General features: G+C 44.7%; 1 protein-coding gene across 2 annotated transcripts; it reads left to right on the plus strand.

Moving 5' to 3' along the window:
- Window positions 1–8,878: 8,878 nt before the first annotated feature.
- On the plus strand, window positions 8,879–10,839 carry id3 (inhibitor of DNA binding 3). Of its 2 annotated transcripts, none has more exons than XM_049595665.1 (3): window positions 8,879–9,306; window positions 9,581–9,658; window positions 10,055–10,839. In XM_049595665.1, exons 1-2 carry the CDS (start codon window positions 9,007–9,009, stop codon window positions 9,632–9,634), a joined length of 354 nt encoding a protein of 117 aa, XP_049451622.1. In that variant the 5' UTR covers window positions 8,879–9,006; the 3' UTR covers window positions 9,635–9,658; window positions 10,055–10,839. The 2 variants fall into 2 exon arrangements, with proteins under 2 accessions (XP_049451622.1, XP_049451621.1); XM_049595664.1 differs by having other exon boundaries at window positions 9,581–9,654.
- The last annotated feature ends 479 nt before the right edge of the window (window positions 10,840–11,318 follow it).

An 11,318-nucleotide genomic window follows, 5' to 3' on the forward strand; every position in this document is an offset into this window, starting at 1 on the left:
TAGTGATGTAATGTGTTTCTGATGGTTTCACACACTAAACCCAATTAAGACTGACTCCATACTGCCCAGCTGAACGTGGCAATGCATAGCTGACCAGCTGGCAGAGTGTCCTTTTTCCCTGAGTCCTTATGTCCGTCCCATGATGCTGTGGACGTCACACTGCCATTATTAAAGCCACTTCGGAGGAGGAGGGCATGTTAGTGTTTGGCAGGGGTTGAGGGGGGTGGGGTTGAGCATAAAAGTTATTATAAGAGAATATAAATCACTCTAAATGGAGAAAGCATATAAGAAGACAAGTATATGACAGCCAGACAGAGTGAGAGACAGTCCAGTAGCACGGCCCGGGGTGTGTGTTGTCTTTGATTGGTTACGGAGCTCAGTAGTCTGTGTAGGAGCTTTTAATCAGGTCACTGAGAGCCCAGACCCCTCTGCTCCCACTCTGCTCCCTCCGTCTGGAGGGCTCCGACAGGGGTGACCAAGAGGGGCACCACTGACCCAGATTAGGGCAGGGTAAGGGGGTGTGTGTGTGTGTGTGTGTGTGTGTGTGTGTGTGGGAGCGGTGGGAATCAGCTGTGTATCATGTCTCAGTCCCTGCTGTTTCAATTCATTAGCAGCACAAGGAAGAGACAGGAGAGATGAGGAGGGGTGGCAAGTGTGTGTTCATGCATGTGTGCCTACATACATCCTTTTGTACATGTATGTGTGTGTGTGTGTGTGTGTGTGTGGTGGTGGTGGTGGTGGTGGTGGTGGTGGGGGGGGGGGGACACGACAAAAAGACAAAGTGTTAAAAGAATACAAGGCCAGTGACAGAAGGAGAAAGTCACTGCTGTAGCACATCTTAGATGTCAGGGACCCACTTGACCTAGAAACACATGACACACACACACACACACAGGTGCAGAGATACCCACCAGGGACCTCATGGCCTCTGTCTGTATGTCTCTGTGAAGCCTGACCAGCTGAACCCCTGCAGCAGCAGCAGCCGTAGCAATCTCTTCTACGTCTTTCTTTCTCTCAGTCCCTCTCTTTTTGTCTTTCTTTCTTTCTTTCTTTCTTCCGCCGCCTGTCTCTTTCTCCTTTCTGTCACTCGCCCTCAAGTTTATCCTGCAGTCATTTTCCACACCAATGTTCTCTGCCTCTCTCAGCTTGTTCTCTTCATTTGGGCTTTCTGATCACAAATTTCCTGTTTGTATCTCTCCATCTCGCTCCCCCGGCCCATGCTGCCTCCTCACAGAAACACATGCGTGAACTTGCTTTATGTGGGGTCTGTGAACAAAATGAAAGCCTTGATCGCTTTGACGTGCACAGGCCGGCCAGCTGAACCTGTCACTGCACTATAGCATTGCAATCGCTCATAGATGTGAGGTTTATTTCCATTTCAGTCGTCTCCTTTCACTGCAACTTGCAGGTGTCTCCTCCACCTAGGGTGTCTTTAAACCACAGATCAAGCTGCAATCCGAGTACGTACACTGTCTCCCAAAAGCAGTCTAGCAGCCAAGCTGGACTTTGTTTGGAGTCATGAAAGTGCAGGAACGGATTTGGATCCCGCTATCGAATACTTTTTGCGTCTTTATGTACAGGCTCTGTGTGGGGTCTCACAGAGTATGGACTCAGACTGTGTGTAATTACAAGGTCACAACTCTGGTTCATGTGAGGTTAAAGTGTATTTACCACAAATGTCCCACTTGCAAAACAACAGTTAGAACAGCAATTACACAAAAGTATTTTGTAATTATTATGGTCATCATCTGGTAGTCATCTGCAAATTGTTGCATAGGTCTGGATTTGGGTTAACGATTAAAGATGTAGCTCCGCGCTGGGAGAGAGCCCAAGACTGGATGTGGATCAGACTCATTCTTCCCTGGCACTGTGGAGACAACTTGCAGACACACTTTGTCTCTGCGCTGTCTGCAGACACTCATTCTGGTGTTTATTTGCTGGTTTTGAAAACAGAGGAATGGTTTTAGAAGAGAGATTAGGGCCTGCAGTGCTTCCATTAATGGTCATCCAGTAAAAGAGTACAGGAGTGGCTGTAAATAATCATTCTGAGTCGGACTGCTTGACATTCTGTTGGGCAGGCTGAAGACTGCAGTGATGTCTCTGCTGGATTGCTCAATTTGATATTCAAAACGAAGTTTAAAAACCTGCTCCAAGTTGCTGGCGAGGAATGATGAAAGGTGTTATGACTAATCAGATCAACCTCGCCTACACCAACTGGCCCCAACTATGATCACCAAGTCTGGGCTTAACTATGCTTACACAAAGCCAGATGTTTATCCTCATTGGATGGCTGCAGAGTAAACGGACTGTTCCAGTCAGGGACGAGGAAAACGACAACAATAGTGTGACCAACAGCTGGCAGCCGCTCCGCCCGCCCACTCGCTCACATTAAGCATTACAGTCAGGTTGTTTTGGCCCTATGTGGTGGTGGCTGTGGCCTTCTGTTGCTCGTGTCCCACCTGCAATACAGTCGTATGGCCTCCATTTATTTCTGCATGAACCAGTGAAATATTCACAGCCAAGGACATCAACAGGGCCCGCTGACAGCATGAGCAGCAAGGTTCCCACAACGGCCAGCCACAGTAATGTGAAACTGTTGACTTATGTTACTGACTTCTGCTAGGTATTGTGGTTGACGGTGTGTTGTACCTCTGAACAGCACATGACCTAATTTTGACAACTGCCAATATTTCTGTCAAGGGATGTTTAATGGAACATCCACTTTGCCACCAACTGATTTTGTTCACTCTACACAACATGGAAGTGACAAAAGTGCAGTTCCTTTAATGGCCACTGGAGGCAAGCTCCAAAAGCGAGTCAATCTCCATAGACCCCCATATTAAAATACCCAACTTTAAAGCAGAAATAAACAAGTTTACAGCCTTGTACATAAAGCAGCGTTGGTCTCAATAGCTAATTTCCTCATCATGACTTCTATACGGGTGGTAAATTTCTCTATAATTCAACCGTTTTAATTTTTTAGACTTAAAATTAGCATAATTAAGGCGAAATGCCAAACTCAAGGCTCAGAGTCCGCAAACCAATGGGTGACGATGCGGTCGCTACGTCCATTATTGTTGTACAGTCTGTGGTTCATATCTTCATTGCATTTAGATACAGTTGACACAGATAGTAATTCACACTTGAGATACTTTAATATTTGGTGATTTAGTATTCCCCAATTAGGGGACTTGAGAAAGACAAATTATAAATAAAAAAACCAGAATGATTCAGCAAATTCCTTATTCCTTAGTATGGGCCAAACTCTAAAACTGCTAAATCCTACAATTCCCATAATGCAACTCTCTTTGTTTTATGCTCCCTGTCTAGTATTGCTGCAATCGATTGTAAGTTGAAAGTCAATAAGTCTAAATCAGTTTCTGAAGCTTCACAAGCTTCTACAGGGGACCAACATCAATTTACACAGCGGCATTAGCAAGGAGAAACAGCGTGTGAAATAAGTCGACTGTATTTCTTGTCTTAGTTTATCCAAATAATGTACATGTTACGACTCAAAATTATGTAAACCGCTGCGTAGAAGCATAATAGTGTGAACCGTAGCCAGTAGTATAAAGTTGTAGAACTACACACACTCGCAAAGACTTCTACCAAGCACAAATCAACTGAATGGAAATGAAAATGGCAGCTACAGTGTTGTTACGGCACGTTCACGACACGAACACTAGCCTACAGAAAACACTAAATGAAGTAAAATTTATAAAAGAATAATTCAGCTTGCATCACTGTGTATAACCTCATTTTGCTTTGACGTCAGGTGTGTTTATGTTGACGAACTCCGGCTAGATGGATCTTGCCGAAGTTTCAGACTTGAAATTCTGACTTCAACAACCGTTCCATTTCACTTTTCTTTGCCAGAGGCAGTCTTTCCCCAAGTTATGAGTACAAAAGATTGCAGCATACATACCCACACCTTTCAAAGCAACCTGGTCTCAATCTGACGTCGTCGAAATCCGGCGCTTGGGCAGCGACTTGCGGTGTCAGACACTGACGAAAAAAGCCGTCCTTAAATGTCGGTATGATACGCAGACGATCACTGTTATAGCTTAACAGCGCTTGATGGCGTCAAAGGGAACGCAGCAGGACAAGAATGAAAGTTAAGGCAGCGAAACACCAACTTTCAGCCAGAAGAGCAGTGTTCACGTCCCCTCAAGATTCTAAAGCCAAACCCTGTTCCTTTTTTTAAAGGCTAGTTCACATTACACGATTTTCACCCCGCATAATGCGTCGTGGAGACTATCATAATCTTTTGAGTGTTCATACCTGCCTAACATGTTCCTGTTTCCTTCAAGCAACCAGGGCTATGGAAACAAGCCCAAAAGAAGCGATGGATATATAAAGAGAAAGGCGATATTTAGAGAGCAAGCCCAAATAAGCAACTCCACTTTAGAAACAAGCCCAAAAAACTGCAACCCGCAACTACCAATATTTGTAAGCGACTTTACAAAAAAACAAGCCCAAAGTCACAGCTAATAAGCAGACCTGGCAACCCTGCGGCTTGTCCTCACATTTCTTTCATCTGATGTGGGACGTATCCCGCTTCTCATTGGCACATGCTCTTTGTCAGTTGTGTCAGACTCCTCCAGTTTTCTAGCCAGATATCCAGTCCCAGTCACAGACGAGGGGGCGACTTGCTCGTAGGCTTGTTCACACATGAGGACTCATCGTGGCAGACTATCTGCCGACTCACCTCCGACCCAAGGTGGCTCTCAAGATCTTCTGTGACATCAAAATCATGTAATGTGAACTAGGCTTGTTGTTTTTGTTGCCGATACCAAACCATGTGCATTAGTTATTGGAGGAAAAAAAACTTCAATTCGTATTGTTGTACTGACGTAGTGCGTTTATTTTGAAAGAGACTGTATATAACAAGCAAAACTTGACACGGCGTCCCAGAATGTCATTAACCAATGCACCCAGGGTACCTTTCATGTCATATCTGGACGTGGAAAGTCCATGACCAAACGTCAATATGTGAAGAGGTTGGAGTGAGAACGTGTTGTTCAAAGTACAACCTCCCAGACTGTAACACAGACTTTCTGTAAAAAATTTGTAATCGCTAAGCCCAAGCCAAGATGACTCTGATGGCGTCACTTTGACATCAGCAGGGTTATTGGTTATTTCTTCATACTTCACAAAGCTCCTCCACAGCCACGGAAGACATAATGCAACTGTTTTTACCAGCTGTGTCGTCCTCCATGTGATGAGTAAACTGACCTATATGTGTCACAAGTGACCACATGCTAAACGGTTTTGCTGCAGCTGCAAAGAAAAGTTACTCATTGTTCTCAAATGACATACAGGCACAGAAAAGGCTCTTATAACCACACAGGTACAGTTTGCAGTTTGTCCACCATCAGATTTGGTTTGAGAGGTAATGTCTCAAATGCGTTGGCTCAGCCGAGATGTATTTTAGTTTTAACCAGACAGCCACAGTATCAAAGATTTGTAGTGTCTCCTAACAGCCACAATGGGCACTTGTGGGTGAGTGAATGAATCAATGAATGAAGTGTGTGGGTGGGTTTCTTTCTTAATACATCAGTTATTCTCTCATCTAAAAACCAAGAAAGCTCATTATGCACACGCTCGAACAAAAGCCTCAAACATACATAACAAGTGACCAGCACAAATCAACAATATGCGTAAAATGTCATGTCACCGCCAGGTCAGCAGAGACAAAAGCTCAGGATCTGTAGGCTGTTCAAAGCTGATGGAGAGGACTGTAGCGTCTTTGATGAAGGACAGAGTGAAAGCAGGGAACAGAGGAGGAGGAGGAATCCTCGACGACACACACTGGGGATACAAAGAATTAAGTTTCAGTGTTTTTCTTGCCACTTAATTATCCCCCCTTCCAAGATGGGCCTGCACTTGTGGATGAAAAAGATACCCTTCTGTATACAACACTGCCTCTCCACATGACAGTGTGGTGGTTTCCCCTCCCTCCTTCTGTCTCATCTCACAAGATGACCCCCATTACTCTGTCCTGTTGTTACCAGAAGTAGAAAGAGACACTTTGTTTATGTTGAGAGAAGGTGATTTGAGAGGTAGAGATGAGTCGGAGGGGGGGAGAGTTAGATCCTGCAGGTATGGAAACACACTCAGTCATAGAGGTGGAGCAGATGTTCAGGCTTGTTATGATTATGTGGTAATATTTTTAGTAGTATTTGGCTGTCAATAAAAATATAGTGGATTGAAATTTAATTGAGAGAGAGAAGGAGAGAGGAGGAGAAGAGGAGGGGGCGCTGCTAATTATGCATGGCGATTGTTGATGGCTTGATTGTCTGCGTCCAGCTGCACGGAGGAGCGGGGAGAGGGAGAGGGAGGGCGGGGAGAGAGGCAGACTCACTGACGCCAGGCTCGGAATTCTCCCATCCATTGAAAGAGAGACCCGATTGTGTCCGGGGCCTTTCCGACAAGCACCTGATCCCTGCCCAGACACACTAGTGCGTGTGTGTGTGTGACAGAGAGAGAGTGTGTGTGTATGTGTGTGTGTTTCGCGGAGATTTACGCACTGAGAACTCTGGAATCTGCAGACAAGCGCTGTCATGGGAGGAAAGTAGTCTGCTGGCATTTTTGATATCCTAGAAATAGCTCCCAGTTCCCAGAAATAAATGCGGGTTCAGGGGGAAGTGCTTTCTGTGGAGCCTCAAAATCAAAATAGGATGTTTATGTCAACTCCACGTGCATGCTTGTAATCTTCAGTGATCTACAAAGTGCCCAAACCCAGTCAGCAAAACAGTTATTTTCCCACCAGACCTGGGAAACGTAGCGCAATATTTGTCCTCCCCTTGACATATTTAAGAAAGATATTTAAGGTCAAAGTCTTGTTTGGATACCCTGCAACGCTCGCACAATATATCTCTAAAATAGCACCGGACTGAAGTCTAGTCTCACGGTTCAATATTGTGGTTTGCTCTAAAGTGAGGTCGCTGAGTGACTTGTCATGCCGGGTCAATGGTTGTGTGTGCGGGGGGGGGGGGGGGTAACCAAGAGGAAGGCAGTGACTTGAACATCTGTGAAACCTCTGCATGATAGGAAGGATATCTCCAGCCGTGCGCATTTACGCACAAAAGTGCCCAAAATGAAGATAACACTGTAGCGTGTGTGTGATTGCTTCTTATCCTGAAATAGTGTGTTATATTCAATCCACTTTTTGTGGCGTGTGACGTAACATAATGTGAAATTTACTATAATTATGATACTAAAATGGTCAAACCCTCAGGTCACGGTTGGCGAGACGTTCACAGCGGTTGCAAAATGTCTGGTGAACACACACAGCAGGCTAAACATCCTGGCACCCACAGACCTTTGAAAAACCACTTTATCTAACTACTGTACATACACTTGACAGAGTAAAAGTCATACTTGGATGTTTATAGCTTTAATGATGACGGTGTTGACTGCTTTCCTGTCACTTTTCATGATTCCAGGCCGCGTTGGCGTATTCATCATTACACAATTCTGGAGTATTTTGGAGAAGGTTTTCCTCTTTAACTTTCTCTGAGTATAACTGCAGACGGGATGGAGGGGAGGGGAGAGGGGGAGGCGTAGAGCCATGTCCGTGAGTGACAGAGGCGGTCATCCAATGGGATCTCCGAGCGCCTCTGCTTCTCTCCCCTCTGGTGGTGGACGGGGGAGGGCGGGCCGTCTGCCAAAGAGGGGAGTGCGCGTCGGGGTGAATGGATGACGTCGGGAGGCTGGCGCCAGCATGTCTGGGACTGGCGCGTTAGATCAACACAGCTGGGCCGGGATAGGACACACAGCTGGCTCAGGCCTGCATTCCTCCACAAAACAGGATTGTGAGAAAAGGGGAAAATAAGACCCAAATAGGAGCAGAACGGGACGTGCTTTGATGTAAACTAAAACGGAGCAACATTTGGAATTGTTAAAATAAAATATCATAAAATCCTTTCTCCCAAAAGAAGGGGAAAGATTGTAGAAGTGAAGTTAGTGGACTCATAAGTGCAGCCTTAATATTCTTTCAAAGTGTGGCTTGTTGTTGATCACATATCCATAAATGCAATTAATAGAGCCATAAAAAATGGCATAGAAGAAACATAAACCATCACCCAATTTAAACTATATCCAATAATCCATCATCAGAACAACATCTTCTTACTCATTAACTAATGTAAAACAGCCTGGCCTGCTATTGACCTTTTACCTATATCATATAAATATCATATTTTCGACTTCATACATGTGTATGTGCCTTTTTTGGGGAGAGCATGCCCTAAAATAACCACACACACTGCTTTTAAACGGCTCAAACTATCCACATCTATTGTAATATATGCTTTATAGTGTTTTGAATGAGTTCTGCTTGATGAAGTGTTTTTAATCATGTGCATACATGCAGAGAAACCCTTATAGATTTACAGTTATCAGTAGAATAATAGGCCATAAATATGTAAAATGGAACATGGTGCTATCTCAAGTATCTCCATTTGAGATGAAGTTTGTTTGTCTGGAGTTATAGCTGATTATTAAGGTAATAGGGATGTAGAAATTGTAAAATCTATATTTAAAAACATCCATCTCCCTTTGCTTTAACTCCCCAAAAAGTTAAGTAGCTTTAAATTAAATAATTCAGCTGTTTACTGTGCGTTTCTTGACATCTTGTGCCCAAATTTGTCAGCTTCTCCTATGTATTCCAAATAAATACCATCACCTGACAGAGGTAACTTATTGATTGACAATCCCCTTTAGGCATCCCAGCCCTAATTTCCTCATTCTTTCCAGCCCTTCCACAAGGTGATATCAGCCAATCAGAGCGGACTTGCTCTCCTCGCTATCCAATCAGAGCCCGATGCGAGAAAGGGGGCGTCAGCGGGCGCGCAGTGTATAAAGACCTAACTGTACGCTGCTGTCAGAGCACTGGAGCTTTTCAGGACCGCGATACAAGAAGTCCAAACACAGGAGACCGTCGCAAACTTATCCTCGAACACCAAGCCGAGTCTTGTTGTTTTTGTTGTTGTTGTTCTCACCATGAAAGCCATCAGTCCCGTCCGCTCGGTGAGGAGCTGCTACAAGGCCGTGTGCTGCATCTCGGAGCAGAGTCTCGCCATCAGCCGGAATAAACACTCGTGTCTGGAGGAGCCGGTGGGCGCCCTGTGCGACATGAACGACTGCTACTCCAAGCTGAAGGAGCTGGTGCCGAGCATCCCGCAGAACAAATCCGTGAGCCAGGTGGAGATCCTGCAACACGTCATCGACTACATCTTCGACCTGCAGATCGCGCTGGAGGCGGAGGACGCGGCCGCGCCGGAGATGGTTTTGTCAATAAAGGTGAGGGGGCAGATGCGGGTCTGCAGGGGTGGACTGATGCTTGTCCTTCAGCACCAGACAGTGACACTCAGCAACAGCACGACCTTTCGAGTTTTGCAGCACAGTTTGCATGCATGCCTCTGATATTGTATTTTAGTGTACTGTGATGCAGTTGCAGATGCTGTTCTCTGATACTGGATAATAATACACCCCCGCACACACTGTTATTCCTCTTTACTTGCACTTAGAATAAGAGAATTGTCATGGGCTCACACTTCTGTCCCTCTCCTTTCAGACTGCGGACCTTGCTCGCAATTTCTCCAAAGAAGAAGGTCGGTTGTGCCACTAGGACGAGGATGCCATATCATGGTATGTACGTGTCTTTTAATAACCTACCTAACTTCATAAATCACAAGATGATTGTGGTCGAAGCATCCCCACCTCGGGGGCAAACTCTTTTTAAGAAGCACAACAGTGTCCTCTTTTGATATCCCAAAATGAAATAACTACAAAATAAAACTTTTAATAGAAGCGAGAATAGTGTAGGCATTGATGTGCCGGGATGATGAAGGTCCCTGTACCCTCCACATTCACCACGGATGCCAATTAGACAGGCCCAGTGAATGTGTAGCGGATTCATTGCTATCTGCCTGGGGTTAATGAAAGTTCCATGCTAGGCGCCAGTCTGTCTGCTCTCCTCTGCAGGGAGGGGAGGGGAGGGCGAGAGGGAGAGATCTGACTTCACTTTTCTTCCTTTCTCTCCATGCAGGTGCAGGGAAACACATGTCTCCACTTCACTCCGGGCAAGAGGACAAGAGGGGCAGAAAGGGTGGGATAGGTATTTGGGAGAGAAGGAGAAGAAGAAGGAGGAGGAGGAGGAGGGAAGTGGAGGGTTTTAAAAAGAAGAAAAGACAGAAAAAAGTGGACTGTTTCCTAGATGAGTGGGGATCAACAGTGGTGCATGAGCAAGAAAACAGAGACTCATTCTTTGGCCCCTGGACAGACAAATCAACACACCAAAGCAGAAGCCAGGATTGGAAACTGAAAGCGACTGGCTGTGTATGCCCTCCTCCAAAAAACAAAAAAAGAACCTGGGATCCTCTATAGGTAGACGTAGAAACATTGGTACATTGTTTGATTTTTATGTTTTTGTGTTGCATTCCAAACCAACTTTAGCGTGGGTCAAACTCCACACACCCAACCTGAACTCTTACACCACCAAGTCTCACATCATCTCACACAACGATCCCATTATTACCCCACTCTAATCTGATTTCTAATGATCTGGAGACTGTTACAACTTCATACGAATGTGTACATATCTGCTGTGGGTATGTAAAGTGTGAGTCAATTTGGATGTTTTTTTCTGAATGGGAGTTTGGGTTTTCGTAGGTGTAATCAGAACTCTATACTAGAGTTAATTGTAAATGTTTGTAGGGATTGTGGTATTTCTACAGACAAATGTGCCGTGAGTTTCATAAACTCTTTATTATAAAGTTTGCTTTGTATGTATGTATGTTCTTATGTAATGAAATAAAACAAAAAGACATGAAACAGTTTGGGCTGCCATGGTTTGTGGGATGATGAATGAGTGTGAAGTCTCATTGAGGTGTTCAGAAAATAAAGGTGATGCTGCTGACGCGACTTTTCGTATTTGGATGACAACAAAATGCTGATACAACAGGATGTTTTCAGATGAATCTTGAGGTCGAGTGGTTGGAAATCAAACGAAGGGAGTTTCCTGTGAGTGCTTCTAATTTTCCAAAGAATGAGTTAGAATGCAATTCAACTTCCTAAATGGTGAAAGACGAGAGGATGTTATGTGATCGTAAACCAGCATTTCTGATCATTCATAAACCTTGAAACCACTGAACATTCATGACACCAGATCAACATGTCTTGACCTTGGAAGCTGACGAGCATCACCTGAAATGCAGCAAGTATTCAACCCAATAAGAACTCTTTTTCAAGACCTCCGATAGACGTACAACATAGGAGTGGAGGCCCCATTCATGTAAGATGATATTAATTAG

The sequence above is a fragment of the Epinephelus fuscoguttatus genome, linkage group LG14, assembly GCF_011397635.1.
Source record: "Epinephelus fuscoguttatus linkage group LG14, E.fuscoguttatus.final_Chr_v1".
NCBI classification, from domain to species: Eukaryota; Metazoa; Chordata; class Actinopteri; order Perciformes; family Serranidae; genus Epinephelus; species Epinephelus fuscoguttatus.